The sequence below is a fragment of the Ranitomeya variabilis genome, chromosome 2 (genome assembly GCF_051348905.1).
Source record: "Ranitomeya variabilis isolate aRanVar5 chromosome 2, aRanVar5.hap1, whole genome shotgun sequence".
NCBI lineage: Eukaryota > Metazoa > Chordata > Amphibia > Anura > Dendrobatidae > Ranitomeya > Ranitomeya variabilis.
In genome coordinates, this window is record NC_135233.1 from 443,072,947 (window position 1) to 443,089,107 (window position 16,161).

Sequence of the window (16,161 nt, forward strand, 5' to 3'; positions counted from 1 at the left end):
ACGTTTTCTGTAAGGCTAGGTTCACATTGCGTTTAGTACTATCCGTTTAACGGATCCGTTAAATGCATGTCCAGAAATGAGCCAAATTTGGTGAAAATTTGGCTTCACATTAACGCATGCGTTAACGTACGTGACTGCATTATGTAATTTTGATGTCCGTTCGTGAAGCATCCGTTTGTCTGCGTTCAGGCACTGTCAATAAAGTTGTTCTCTTTTTTTTTTTTGCTCTTTTGTCAGCGTTGGGGGTGTATGGAAAACATTCTCCATTTTGCAAGCATTGAGTGAAGTTCTGCTAGCAAGATGTTTGTGTCTGAGCTTGTTAGATTTCGCTTGATGCAGTTGCGACTTCGGCGGAGAAGGCGTATTTCCCAAAGGAGATATTGGATCCATGAAGTGAATTTTTTATGGAATACATATGGTGCCTTTCACACCCTGTATGTTCAGCTTCGGGATCATCCCTTTAAATTTCAACGTTATCTTCGGATGTCCATTGAGACCTTTGATGTTCTGCTCTCGCATGTGAAGGATGAGATACATCATCACTTTCCGTGATAGTATTTGTGCAGAGCAACGTTTAGTGGTGACTCTGAGGTAATTATCCTTTTTTAACATTGTTCTATTGAAAAAGACAGGATGTACTTTATCGTGGAGCATATCTCATATAATTATGTACACTTTGGCGATTGTCCGATTCCATTTTAACTTGCCTTTATTTTAGTTGTCCTTTAAAATCTTATCAATATGTCCATAGGGCTAATTTTTTATTTTTTTTTTTATTTCCGACAGATATTTGGCTACCGGAGAATCTTTTGCGTCACTGCATTTTCAATTTCGACTGAGGAAATCAACCGTTTGCCAACTAGTTCGTGAAACTTGTGATGCCATTTGGAACAACTTACAACCACTTGTGCTACCAACCCCGACAACAGAAATGTGGCTATCGATTTCCAAACATTTCGAGGATGTGGCTAATTTCCCCAATTGTATTGGTGCCGTGGATGGCAAGCACATTCATATTCAGAAACCAGTGCATAGTGGATCCCTATAATATAACTATAAGAAATACTTTTCCATTGTATTGATGGCTATTGCGGATGCTAGATACCGATTTGTTGGTGTGTATATTGGTGCATATGGACGGACAAACGATTCCAGAGTCTTCAAAGAGTCCAACATGGGGAAATGTTTGTACAGCAACAGCTTCAACATACCCTCAGGACGACCTCTTCCGGGGACCGAAGGCCCAAGTTTGCCCTATGTTTTAGTTGGGGATGAGGCGTTCCAACTCGGACACAATCTCCTAAAGCCGTAGTCTAAACTCCACAAGACGCATTTTTAATTATCGCTTGAGCCGGGCAAGATGTTATGTGGAGTGTGCCTTTGGTATTTTGACCTTAAAATGGCATATATTACTAACTTGCATGCAACTGCAACTTGAAAATGTGGACCGTGTAGTGAAGGCATGCATCTGTCTGCACAATTTTGTTTCCAGGCATGAACCCCTTTTTTTTTCCCTTTTTTAAATTTGTTTATATTAATCAATTGTAAAAAGTTCAATCCATACAAGAATATGAAATGTTATAATAACAGTTAACTTTACTAAAAAATATTCTGAAGACATTGTACGTCCAACCTGATTGTTGGTAGACATTTTAACATATGAGATCCCATAGGGATGAACGAATACATGCACGATAAACTCGGGTACAAAAAATTTTTTACACAAACAATTTAAACGCAGGAATTGCCAAAGTTTGGTGATTGTTTCAACAGTAGTTACAGACTGTGATATTGCGCGGGCGTATTGTCTGCCCAACTGTACGCTGGACTGCTACATTGCCTTTGCATTTCCATACTCGGTTCACCCTGGCCCCTGTATTATGGTTTGTATGACGGCATGTCCATGGTTCTTGGTCTCGAGGAAGTGGGTTCCTGGGGCCCAAAAATTCCTCGACTAGGTCATTAAGTCTTTGCCTAAACATTATATTTCTGTGCGCCGGTATATTTTGAACTACAGGCACATATGACGAAAGCAGGAGCTTCCACTCATTGGCTGCATATACAGATTCACGGGATTGCAATTCCGTTATTTCCCGCCTTAGATCTCTGTGTTCACTGCGACACAGATCCTCTAACCGTTGGAGTCCATCCACAATTATGGCATCGACTTCATCTTTGGCAGATGCTCGCTTGCGTCCGCGCTGTGCTTGCAAACGGGCACTGACAACAGGAGCCACAGTACTACTCTCCATTGATCGTGGCTCGCTCAGGCGAGACACATCTTCAGCGCCCGTCTGCTGGCTGGTTTCCTGTAGAGATGGCTCCGGTTCCTCTGCCTCTTGAGGCGCAGCGGTACTGCATATCATTCTATAACCAAAAAAAAAAATTTTTATTTACGAGATTTTAATTAAATACTTGTTTGTCTCTCACTTTTTACTTACGAGCGCTGGAACAACGTTTTCTGTAGAAACAATTGCTCATAATGAACATAAGGGGTGACATGTTTGCCACCAGGTCCACTGGGGGTGTTTTGGCTGGTGCGGAAGTCCCGTACAAATCGATCTCTAATGGATCTCCACCGGGTATGGACAGCTTCGGCTTCACAGAAAAAAAATAAATAAATATTTGACAGCTTGCAATCTTTACATTTTGTTAAGTTCAGCAATAATTACCAATTTTTTTCTTAGACGATGCGGACTTAGCCAAATATCCTGGGTCCAACAGGCATATTATTTTATCCCACAACTTCCGGTTTTTAATAATATCGTGCTGGGAGCTGTCACTTTGATCCCATATGGACGGATTAGCTTCCACTAGTGTTATAAGTGTCTCGTTTTCTATGTCCAAGGGCTCTTCGTCAACCGCAATATTCCTTCTTTTTTTTGCGGGCTGCTTGGACTATGTAAACACAAAACGTTATATTAAAATGTAGAATTTCATTTTTGGTTGCATAACTTTATCTCATCGCCAAAATTACATTTTATTATTTTTATCCAAATTTTTTTGCTTTTTTAAAACACTTTTACATTTTTATAAATTTTTGTAAATTGTATTGCAATGTTTCATCGAATTTTTGTTGGCTGTCCTTGTAGTGTTTGGTTTATGTTATGATATGTATGTAGTTTTTTAACCAGGGTTTTAAACGTAGTTTTATATATATGTGGAGCGCCCCCATGTGTAGGGCAATGGGGTACTCGGTACCGGGTCCCTCTGTCTCGGTCTTGGGGATGTCACGGTGGCCCGACCCGGTCCGTGGCCCTTCTGAGGGGCGTCCAATTAAAGGTGAAGTTTGTACGGTGTTCGTGACGCCACCTGTGGTATTCGGTCAGGGTGACCGACGCTGCTTAGGGGTCTGCTGGGGTGATGTTATGGCAGCTAGATGGTGTACCTTCCCACAGGTGAAGTATATCCCCAGGGCTTCCCAGATGTGTAGGTGATGATGGTGGACGGTGTAAGGCGTGGTGAATAACGAGGACACAAAGGTTGCAGTCTCTTTACCTTTTACTGAAGACTTCAGTGTCCACAGTCCAGAGCACTGTTCACAGGGCAGGCTGAGTCTGGCCGGTCCGAAGGCACATCCAGAATTCCCTTATGCAGGTGGAAATCAGTAGCCTTCCTACTAGCGCCTGTGTGTTGTAGTACCTCCCTGCTGAGCACCATGGGATAGTCCTCACAACCTTTGTGGATATTTCTGATGTTCTCTCTCTCTGTCCCCCAGATGATAAGGATAGGACAACCCGTATGACTGGGTAGGACTGGAGCTATTTTATAGGGACCCTAGAGACGCCCCTCTCCCACAAATTGCCTCCGTGTCTTGTTAGGTATTTAGGTTGGGCAGCCAACTTGGAATTAACTGTCCTGCCGTTGTTTGGAGTAATGCGTAGAGTCAGTACTCCCTCGGTGTTCCGGCCACCGGCTACGCGCCTCAGAAGGATGTTGTCGATCTTAAGGCAGAACTCCCTCTGGTGTTATCGCCTTGTGCTGTGATCTCGGTTCTCACTCTCCACAATATACTTCGCTTCGTATCCTTTCTTAGGATGCTGCCGCAATGAAGTGCAGGCGTAGCTCCGTAACGCTCTATCTCGTGCTAGGCCGCTGTCAGGATCCCACCTCTGACAGGCCTCTCTGGGTCAAACCCAGGCTGCTCCTGACTCGATGTTATCTGGTCGAAGCCCAGTCTGCTTCTCTCTAACTTCCTATCCAACCCCCAGTTTTACCCGTGTGTGAGGAGTGGCCTAATAGATAGGACCTTTTGCTCCCCCTGGTGGCCGGAGTGTGAAGTGTAGTGTGTGACTGTGATACCTGGTCAGGTGAACTCCTTTAGTACCATCAGATGTAACATCACTCCCCCTGGTGGAAGAGCGACATTACTGCAACGACCAGGACTCTGGGGCGCTGCACTTGTTTCTTGTGTTATGTTTCTTTTGTATGTTTGATTTTTTAATAAAAAAAAAAAGGAAACAACTAATTAGTATTTTTTTTGTTCAAAAAGGAACATTTTGAGTGATATTTACCACTTCTAGGTGAGGTGAAGACAGACGGCGAGGCTGTTTCTTTTGTTTTCCCTTTTCAACAACCTAAGGTGTAGTTAAAAAAAAAAAAAAAAAAGTTACAATTCTTGTATCAAGTAATTATATGTTAAAAAAATTAAAGACACAAAATGTGTGGCATGTACCTTCTTTGTCACTTTTGCCAATTTTTTGGGGGGTGGCCTGGCAGGTTCGGGATCAGAAGATTCCTATTTGCAAGAAAAACATGATTACACATTACCTCAATACACTGGAGTGACACACAACATTATTGTGGCTTTTTAAATCGAAAGCATACCGATTGTGAAGAGAACACTGCAGACACGCTGCTGCTGCTTGATCCCTCACTATCCGACATCTGTGTACAAACAAAACAATACATTTAGTACACACACATCCGATTGGGCACTACACAATCAAATGATGTATACAGAAAAATATATACATAGAATTGTACTTACATTGCCTCTGATCGCTTGCAAGACACACACTGTGCTGCTGGCGTTTTCTCAATATGTGCTGGCAGACTATATGCTCCAAAATGGCTGCAATCATATTTCCTGTCACATGACCACATGGACCCTCATGGACCACCCACCACCCTCATTAACGCAATCCAACGTATGGTTTCATTTGAACATTTTGCTTGATTTGCGTCTGGCTGCGTTAGCAATAGACTTGAATGGCAGAATTAGCGCTTCCGTTAATCTTGCATTAGCTTGACTGGACCCAAAAACGATGCAGGCCACGTTCGAAGGTACGTCATAAAAAACGGAATGTTGAAAACGCATGCCAATTTTGACATGCGTTACAATGCGTCATACAAATGAAAGTCAATGGGTGCGTTACAATGTCCGTTGCATTGTGTTTTTACTACTTAAAAATGTGTCCGTTAGATGGACTGCCCTAGCGCAATGTGAACCCAGCCTAAGTCTTCACAAGGTTGGCACACACTGTTGGTGGTATGTTGGCCCATTCCTCCATGCAGATCTCCTCTAGAGCAGTGATGTTTTGGGCCTATTGCTGGGCAACACGGACTTTCAACTCCCTCCAAAGATTTTCTATGGGGTTGAGATCTGGAAACGGGCTAGGCACTCCAGGACCTTCATATGCTTCTTACAAAGCCACTCCTTCTTTGCCCTGGCTGTCATGGTTCCCAATGGCAAGGGAACGTCAGAGAACATAAATAACAGAACAGCTCTTGGGTGATGGAATCTCGAACTGACCGTGAGCTAAACCTACCACACAACTAACAGTGGCCGGGTGGCGTACCTACGTTTTATCCCTAGACGCCTAGCGCCAGCCGGAGGACTAACTAACCCTAATAGAGGAAAAGACAGACCTGGCTTACCTCTAGGGAAATTCCCCCAAAAAGGAGACAGAAGCCCCCCACATATATTGACGGTGAGTTCAGAGGAAAAGACATACGCAGTATGAAGGTAGGTTCAGCAAAGCGAGGTCCGCTTACTAGATAGCAAGAAGATACAATAGGGAACTTCACGGTCAGCTGAAAACCCTATTAAAATACCATCCCGAAATTACTTTAAGACTCATGTGTCAACTCATGACACCGGAGTGGCAATTTCGGCCCACAAGAGCTTCCAGCTACAGAAAAATAACATAACTGTGAACTGGAACAAAAATGCAAAACAAACTTAGGACTAAGAGTCCAACTTAGCTGATAGTAGTCTAGAAGCAGGAACATGCAACAGAAAGGCTCTGGTTACATTGATGGCCGGCACTAGAATAACTGAGCAGCAAGGCTAAATAGGATACACCCATATCCAGATGGAAACAGGTGAACAGAGAAAGTGAAGCACACAAGTCCAGTACCACCAGTGACCACCGGGGGAGCCCAAAAACCAAATTCACAACAGTACCCCCCCCTCAAGGAGGGGGCACCGAACCCTCACAAGAACCACCAGGGCGATCAGGATGAGCCCTATGAAAGGCACGGACCAAATCAGAGGCATGAACATCAGAGGCTGTCACCCAAGAATTATCCTCTTGACCGTAGCCCTTCCACTTGACCAGATACTGAAGTTTCCGTCTGGAAACACGGGAGTCCAAGATCTTCTCCACAACGTACTCCAATTCACCCTCAACCAACACCGGAGCGGGAGGCTCAACGGAAGGCACAACCGGTACCTCATACCTGCGCAATAATGACCGATGGAAGACATTATGGATAGAAAAAGATGCCGGGAGGTCCAATCGAAAGGACACGGGGTTAAGAATCTCCGAAATCTTATACGGGCCGATGAACCGAGGCTTAAACTTAGGAGAAGAAACCCTCATAGGGACAAAACGAGAAGACAACCACACCAAGTCCCCAACACGAAGACGAGGACCAACACGACGACGGCGGTTAGCAAAATGCCGAGTCTTCTCCTGGGACAACTCCAAATTGTCCACCACCTGTCCCCAAATCCGATGCAACCTATCCACCACAGTATCCACTCCAGGACAATCCGAAGACTCCACCTGACCGGAAGAAAAACGAGGATGAAACCCCGAATTGCAAAAGAAAGGAGAAACCAAAGTGGCAGAACTAGCCCGATTATTGAGGGCAAACTCCGCCAACGGCAAAAAGGCAACCCAGTCATCCTGATCCGCAGACACAAAACACCTCAAATAAGTCTCCAAGGTCTGATTAGCTCGCTCAGTCTGGCCATTAGTCTGAGGATGGAACGCAGACGAAAAAGACAAATCAATGCCCATCCTAGCACAGAACGCCCGCCAAAATCTAGACACGAACTGGGTCCCCCTGTCAGAAACGATATTCTCCGGAATACCATGCAAGCGAACCACATTTTGAAAAAACAGAGGAACCAACTCGGATGAGGAAGGCAACTTAGGCAAGGGCACCAAATGAACCATCTTTGAAAAACGGTCACACACCACCCAGATGACAGACATCTTCCGAGAAACAGGAAGATCAGAAATAAAATCCATAGAGATGTGAGTCCAAGGCCTCTTCGGAATAGGCAAAGATAACAACAATCCGCTGGCCCGAGAACAACAAGGTTTGGCCCGAGCACAAACATCACAAGACTGCACAAAAACTCGTACATCTCGAGACAGGGAAGGCCACCAGAAGGACCTAGCCACCAAATCCCTGGTACCAAAGATCCCGGGATGACCTGCCAACACATAAGAATGAACCTCCGAGATGACTCTACTGGTCCAATCATCAGGAACAAACAGTCTACCAGGCGGGCAACGATCAGGTCTATCCGCCTGAAACTCCTGCAAAGCCCGTCGCAGGTCTGGGGAAACAGCAGATAATATCACCCCATCCTTAAGGATACCTGTAGGTTCAGAATCACCAGGGGAATCAGGCTCAAAACTCCTAGAAAGGGCATCCGCCTTCACATTTTTAGAACCTGGTAAGTATGAGACCACAAAATTAAAACGAGAGAAAAACAACGACCAGCGCGCCTGTCTAGGATTCAGGCGCCTGGCAGACTCAAGATAAATCAAATTCTTGTGATCGGTCAATACCACCACCTGATGTCTAGCCCCCTCAAGCCAATGACGCCACTCCTCAAAAGCCCACTTCATAGCCAAAAGCTCCCGATTACCAATATCATAATTTTGCTCGGCGGGCGAAAATTTTCGAGAAAAGAACGCACAAGGTCTCATCACGGAGCAGTCGGAACTTTTCTGCGACAAGACCGCCCCAGCTCCGATCTCGGAAGCATCGACCTCAACCTGAAAAGGAAGAGTAACATCAGGCTGACGCAACACAGGGGCGGAAGAAAAGCGGCGCTTAAGCTCCCGAAAGGCCTCCACAGCAGCAGGGGACCAATCAGCAACATCAGCACCCTTTTTGGTCAAATCAGTCAAAGGTTTAGCAACATCAGAAAAACCAGTTATAAATCGACGATAAAAATTAGCAAATCCCAAAAATTTTTGAAGGCTCTTAAGAGAAGAAGGTTGCGTCCAATCACAAATAGCCCGAACCTTGACAGGATCCATCTCAATGGAAGAGGGGGAAAAAATGTACCCCAAAAAAGAAATCTTTTGAACCCCAAAAATACACTTAGAACCCTTCACACACAAGGAATTAGCCCGCAAAACCTGAAAAACCCTCCTGACCTGTTGGACATGAGAATCCCAGTCATCCGAAAAAATCAAAATATCATCCAGATACACGATCATAAATTTATCCAAATATTCACGGAAAATGTCATGCATAAAGGACTGAAAGACTGAAGGGGCATTTGAAAGACCAAAAGGCATTACTAAATACTCAAAATGGCCCTCGGGCGTATTAAATGCGGTTTTCCACTCATCCCCCTGCTTAATTCGCACCAAATTATACGCCCCACGGAGATCAATCTTAGAGAACCACTTAGCCCCTTTTATTCGAGCAAACAAATCAGTCAGCAGTGGCAGAGGATACTGATATTTGACTGTAATTTTATTCAAGAGTCGATAATCAATACACGGCCTCAAAGAGCCATCTTTTTTAGATACAAAGAAAAAACCGGCTCCTAAGGGAGATGAAGAAGGACGAATATGTCCCTTTTCCAGGGACTCCTTAATATATTCTCGCATAGCAGCATGTTCAGGTACAGATAGATTAAATAAACGACCCTTTGGAAATTTACTGCCCGGAATCAGATCTATGGTACAATCGCAATCTCTGTGAGGAGGTAGTGAACCAAGCTTAGGCTCCTCAAACACATCACAATAATCAGATAAAAATTCCGGAATCTCAGAGGGAATAGATGACGAAATGGAAACCAAAGGTACGTCCCCATGAGCCCCCTGACATCCCCAGCTTAACACAGACATTGCTTTCCAGTCAAGGACTGGGTTATGAGATTGTAACCATGGTAATCCGAGCACCAAAACGTCATGTAGATTGTACAACACAAGGAAGTGAATCATCTCCTGATGGTCTGGATTCATACGCATAGTCACTTGTGTCCAGTATTGTGGTTTATTACTAGCCAATGGTGTAGAGTCAATACCCTTCAGAGGTATAGGAACTTCCAGAGGCTCTAGATCAAACCCACAGCGCCTGGCAAAGGACCAATCCATTAGACTCAAAGCGGCGCCAGAGTCGACATAGGCATCCGCGGTAATTGACGATAATGAACAAATCAAGGTCACAGACAGAATAAACTTAGACTGTAAAGTGCCAATTGAAATAGACTTATCAACCTTTTTTGTACGTTTAGAGCATGCTGATATAACATGAGTTGAATCACCACAATAGAAGCACAACCCATTTTTTCGCCTAAAATTCTGCCGTTCGCTTCTGGACAGAATTCTATCACATTGCATATTTTCTGGAGCCTTCTCAGAAGACACCGCCAAATGGTGCACAGGTTTGCGCTCCCGCAAACGCCGATCAATCTGAATAGCCATTGTCATGGACTCATTCAGACCTGTAGGTGCAGGGAACCCCACCATAACATCTTTAATGGCATCAGAGAGACCCTCTCTGAAATTCGCCGCCAGGGCGCACTCATTCCACTGAGTAAGAACAGACCATTTACGAAATTTTTGGCAGTATATTTCAGCTTCATCTTGCCCTTGAGATAGGGCCATCAAGGCTTTTTCAGCCTGAATCTCTAAGTTAGGTTCCTCATAAAGCAACCCCAAAGCCAGAAAAAACGCATCCACATTGAGCAACGCAGGATCCCCGGGTGCCAATGCAAATGCCCAGTTTTGAGGGTCACCCCGCAGCAAGGAAATTACTATCTTAACCTGCTGTGCGGGATCTCCAGCGGAGCGAGATCTCAGGGAAAGAAATAATTTACAATTATTTTTGAAATTCAGGAAACGAGATCTATCCCCGGAGAAAAATTCTGGTATAGGAATTCTAGGTTCAGATATAGGAGCATGAATAACAAAATCCTGTAAATTTTGAACCTTCGTAGCAAGATTATTCAAACCTGTAGCCAAACTCTGAGGATCCATTTTAATCAGGTGAGATCAGAGCCATTCAAGGATTAGAAGGAGAGAGAGAGAGAGAGAGACAAAGGCTGCAATTAGAGCAGAAATGCAACTGAGTCAACTAAAAAGCAAGCTCAGAAGAAAAAAAAAAAAAATCTGCAGACTTCTTTTTCTCTCCTTTCTTCTGCCAACGGTTTTAACCCTTGGCCGGCCATACTGTCATGGTTCCCAATGGCAAGGGAACGTCAGAGAACATAAATAACAGAACAGCTCTTGGGTGATGGAATCTCGAACTGACCGTGAGCTAAACCTACCACACAACTAACAGTGGCCGGGTGGCGTACCTACGTTTTATCCCTAGACGCCTAGCGCCAGCCGGAGGACTAACTAACCCTAATAGAGGAAAAGACAGACCTGGCTTACCTCTAGGGAAATTCCCCCAAAAAGGAGACAGAAGCCCCCCACATATATTGACGGTGAGTTCAGAGGAAAAGACATACGCAGTATGAAGGTAGGTTCAGCAAAGCGAGGTCCGCTTACTAGATAGCAAGAAGATACAATAGGGAACTTCACGGTCAGCTGAAAACCCTATTAAAATACCATCCCGAAATTACTTTAAGACTCATGTGTCAACTCATGACACCGGAGTGGCAATTTCGGCCCACAAGAGCTTCCAGCTACAGAAAAATAACATAACTGTGAACTGGAACAAAAATGCAAAACAAACTTAGGACTAAGAGTCCAACTTAGCTGATAGTAGTCTAGAAGCAGGAACATGCAACAGAAAGGCTCTGGTTACATTGATGGCCGGCACTAGAATAACTGAGCAGCAAGGCTAAATAGGATACACCCATATCCAGATGGAAACAGGTGAACAGAGAAAGTGAAGCACACAAGTCCAGTACCACCAGTGACCACCGGGGGAGCCCAAAAACCAAATTCACAACACCTGGCGGTGTGCTTGGGATCATTATCATGCTGAAAGACCGATCCATGTTTCACCTTCAATGCCCTTGCTTATGGAAGGAGGTTAGCACTCAAAATGTCACGATACATGGCCCCATTCATTCTGTCATGTAAACGGATCAGTCGTCATGGTCCCTTTGCAGAGAAACAGCCCCAAAGCATGATGTTGCCACCCCCGTGCTTCACAGTAGGTATGGTGTTCTTTGGATGCAACTCAGCATTCTGTCTCCTCCAAACACGACGAGTTTTGTTGTTACCAAAAAGTTCTACTTTGGTTTCATCAGACCATATGACATTCTCCCAATATTCTTCGGGATAATCTAAATGCTCTCTTGCAAACTTCAGACAGGCCCGGACATGTTCTGGCTTAAGCAGGGGGACACATCTGGCACTGCAGGATCTGAGTCCCTGATTGCCTCTTGCAGATTCAGTCTTCCCAGCCTGGTGCAGGGCTACAATTGTTTCTGGTGTCCTCCGACAGCTCTTTGGTCTTCACCATAGTGGAGTTTGGAGTGTGACTGTTTGAGGTTGTGGACAGGTGTCTTTTACACTGATAACAAGGTCAAACAGGAGCCATTACTACAGATAATGAGTGGAGGACAGAGGAGCCTCTTAAAGAAAAAGTTACAGGTCTGTGAGAGACAGAAATCTCGCATGTTCTTAGGTGACAAAATACTTATTTTCCACCACAATTTGCAAAATAAATCTTACCAAATCGGACAAGGTGATTTTCTGGATTAGTTTTCTCATTTTGTCTCTCATGGGTGTGGTCTACTTATGATGTCAATTACAGGCCGCTCTCATCTTTTTAAGTGGGAGAAATTGCTCAATTGGTGGCTGACTAAATACTTTTTTCCCCACTGTATATGCCCATATTAATAACTCAGAAAGCTCAAAATGGTGACAGATTCCCTGTAAAGTATATTTTCTCTAAACCGCCCTATATAATACAATTCACCTTTTTCCCCCAGTCAGACCTATTTTTTTAATTTTTTTCCTTATGACTTTTTTCATTTAATATAGAAAAACAATATAGGTAAAAGAAGAACCCCCCTACACAAAAATAAAAAGAATCTAAAAAAAAAAACCAATATACCAGATACCACCTTTAAAGAAATCGAGGAGAGAATAATTACTTTACACTAGTTATGCAATTTGTGACAATTGGAGCTGTATACCTAAGTAGCTTCAAATAGGAAGATCTATCCATATAAAACCTACAAAAAGAGGAGTGCAAGAGCCCAATAAATCAAAACTTTTATTCATTTAGACAAGAAAAGACATAATTAAAAGACATAAAAGGAGGATGTAACACAGATATCTACAGCACTCAGGGAGCCCAAGAGCAAATGACAAACCTAAATGATGATAACAAAGAGTTGTCCGTCACAGCTAAAAATTATCATGTGAACAGTCACGTATCAAGCAAGAGGCTATATACAGTTACATTACATCAGGAAATGGCCATAGTAGTCATGTGAACAATCACATGGACAGTAATGGATAACTACAGTATATCATATCACAGACGGCCAAATGAGCATAAAACTAGAATTAATGATTGCACCCATAAGCAATAATGGGCTAGTAAAAAAGGTCAACTGGCCAATTACAGTATTACATATAGTAAAATATATCTAGAAAGGCCAAGTGACTGAGTAAAATGTGCAAGCAAGATATCGTACAGGGTATAAGGAATACAAATAACCAAGTACAACCATAGATAATGAGATGGAATAATAAAAGGACAAAACCCAAGGTGATATAAAAAGGAAGCACCTCAACGCGCGTTTTGCATTTAGCTTCTTCTACACTTTGAATAGAGCTGTGCAGTGCGACTCTGTTCCATGTGCTTAGATCCAGCTGCTTCTGGGGGTGCCGGGTGTCTGTGGTTCTGAGATTTTGGCATCTATTTTATTCTGTTTAATACTAGCATTTGAGTGATTGATTCATGTCTTAGTAAATATTCTTACCCATCTAAGACCAATATCTCGAGTCAGTCCTATTTTGTTTTTTCTGTTTATTTATGTATGGAAATCAAAAGGAAAATACTTTAATATGCCTCTATATGAAATCATAGTTGGTACGTTAGCGGCTCCATGCATCCCGATTGATGTCCTATTACAGTTCCATTACTATAACTGTGTGAACGAGGCTTCATACAAAGGAAAGCTTTATTCAAGAGTCCTAAATAAAAAAAAATCTCAGTCCTGTCCTGTGATATCGCTTCTTCAAGCGTATTAACAGATATTTGATCATTTCATCATATACTCCTGTGTGTATGACAGAATGTTATAGTATTGGAAAGTCCGCTAATATGACTCAAAATTAACTAATAAAATAATTCAAATAATTCAAGTAATAATAAAAAATAACTGTAATAATAGAATGCAATAAACACATAACTTTTAAATACACCATTTTATTGATTAAAACTCGTTAAATCGTTAACATATGTACATATAAGGTAATTCTGCACTCATTATAACTATTGTAATAAATAAATATCACATCTATTAATGATGATCTGTCATTAGATCTCACAATACAATGTAAAAGATCTGTGAAAAATGCTGGACATATGGATGGTAACACATATCTGAATACGGATCAAAGTAATGCAGTGTACTACCCATTTTGCATACATAGAGCACATGGACTGAATATACGCTTATGTAAATGAGCCCTAAGTATGTATATAAAGACAGAGCTGTCAGTCTAGGGGAGTGGGGCAAGGAGGAACCACTGAAGCCCAGCCTTTTGGGATAGTCATCTGAGACTTATAATCCCCGGCCAGTTTTTCAAACGAAGTTTTCTTTGCAAACAGTTCAAACTTTATTATTATTTATATTTATTTGTATTATTTATTATTTTATTTAAGTTAATTTCAGTGTAAACCATTCATGGCTGCAGTAATGATTTCGACAGCATGAATCAATTCACAAGTTCACATTGAACTTTCCAATAGGATTAAACATCCATTCTAACATGGATTTTCACAATAAGTACACCAGCATCAACGGGATTAAGAAATCTATTGAATAAAGTTTGCAGCTTGAAGAGACAATTTGCATATTTCCCAGAGGAGCATTGCGGCTTTAAGTCTCCTCACCTCAACATGCTTATCATGTCACTCTCCGCAAGGAGAATCTGATACTTCTTGGATCCCAGCTTGTATTGTGAAATCTTGAGAAAAATATAATTTATAGTTAACAATGAGAAACAAAAAAAATTAAATACTAACATAAATTTACAAAAAAAATGGAGTGAAAAAAAAAATCTACAGCTTGTCCCATAAAAAAGCAAGCTGTCTAATTAACCATATAGACAACAAATAAAGTTATAGCCTGAAAAATACATTGACACTAAAACAAAATGAAATTTGGGGCTTTAAATATCTATTAACTGTTAACTATCATTTTTAAATCATAACTTAATTAAGATCTGGAATGAAAAAAGAAATCGTAGAGTAACCGCTGCCTTAATTTTTATTTGATAAATCAATAGTACACATGAAAATAAGCAACTGTGTATTATATCTTATCAAAACAAAATTGCTTCTTTCTCTGCTAAAATTGATCAGTCCTTAGTAAAATTCTCAACTTTTATGTTATTTGCAACAGATTTGAAGCTCTTATTCAGTAAAACTGAGCCACAACCACTTTTAAAGATATATTAAGAAGTTAATCAAAATTTTGGTCCTAAGTATGCTGTTCTGTTAAGAGGCAAAATTAATTTCGAAAGGATTTTCCAGAATGTTTCAACAGTGGGACTACGGCAGGGAATGCTGTGAAATAAATAACCATTTCTTACCTCTTCAGTTCCCTACTGCTACTGCACCACCATTATTGAGACCTTGTGGTTTCCACCATTTATATGGCTGCTACAGCAAATCATGGATCAGAGATGACATCTTCACGTATGCCATGTGACATCTGAGGCCAGTGACTTTTTTTTCAATCCAATATGATTATAATTTTACTCAACGTAGCGATTCTCAGAGTTATTGGCTGTTCATAGGGTGATTCACTCCTAGTTTGTAAATTGTAACCTGTATTGGATGTAATGTCCTCACATTTCTCCCAAGTGATGTTCCGACCTTGAGTATTCACGTTGTTTTCGCCTCTGATTATATCTAGCGTGCAGCAGTGCAGGAAGATGCACTGAGGCTAAAATAGGAGACACATACGGTAATTTTATGCTGAGCGTCAGAACAAAACATAATTAGTTTCTTGGGGTTTATATATATAGCGAATGTGAATATTCTAATTTACATTTATTGGCTTAATGTGTCCATAGGAATACCCCTAATAAACAGGCAAACCCCACATGTATTCAAGCTGTCTAGCAGCCGCAAATCAAGCACCTGCGCCGACATAAACTAAATCTCCGAGCACGCCCAAATACTCAGACACCACCGGAGCGTGCTCGGGAAATCTCGAGTAACGAGTATACTCGATCATCACTAATATATATATATATTAACATATAAAATAAAAAACTATAAATATGATGATTAGATGACCGGACCGACAACAATTCTCAGATTTGTAATGTCTGTTCATACGCTTCTTCAGACTGCTGAGTTTGTACTTTAGAGAAAGTGTTGGGTATTAGTTCATAGACTCTTTCCTCAGTGTTTTCCTGGCGCTTTTCTTCAGCATTCACATTTTTCTTGCCTTTGACCACATCTAAAGCGCAGTGGTGCAGGAATATATATTGGTCCTAGGTACATATAATTACAGGCCATTAG

The 16,161-nt window shown here is 42.0% G+C and overlaps 1 protein-coding gene and 1 long non-coding RNA gene across 4 annotated transcripts in view; both read right to left on the bottom strand.

The window, feature by feature from the left end:
- Positions 1-532: 532 nt before the first annotated feature.
- Positions 533-11,813, bottom strand: LOC143806514 (uncharacterized). 3 transcript variants are annotated; one of them, XR_013221491.1, is made up of 4 exons: positions 11,392-11,813; positions 4,828-5,669; positions 4,676-4,738; positions 533-4,577 (listed from the first exon to the last, which is right to left on the bottom strand). It is a non-coding gene; the product is annotated as an uncharacterized LOC143806514 (long non-coding RNA). The 3 variants fall into 3 exon arrangements; XR_013221492.1 differs by having other exon boundaries at positions 533-2,367; positions 2,442-4,577; positions 4,676-5,669; XR_013221490.1 differs by having other exon boundaries at positions 4,676-5,669.
- Positions 11,814-11,829: 16 nt separating this feature from the next.
- Positions 11,830-16,161, bottom strand: part of LOC143806510 (receptor-type tyrosine-protein phosphatase beta-like) — a 131,420-nt gene continuing 127,088 nt past the window's right edge. Inside the window, exon 41 of the mRNA XM_077287126.1 lies at positions 11,830-16,133. Coding sequence (XP_077143241.1) covers positions 15,951-16,133 — 183 coding nt within the window. The 3' untranslated portion in view covers positions 11,830-15,950. The remainder of the gene's footprint in view (positions 16,134-16,161) is intronic.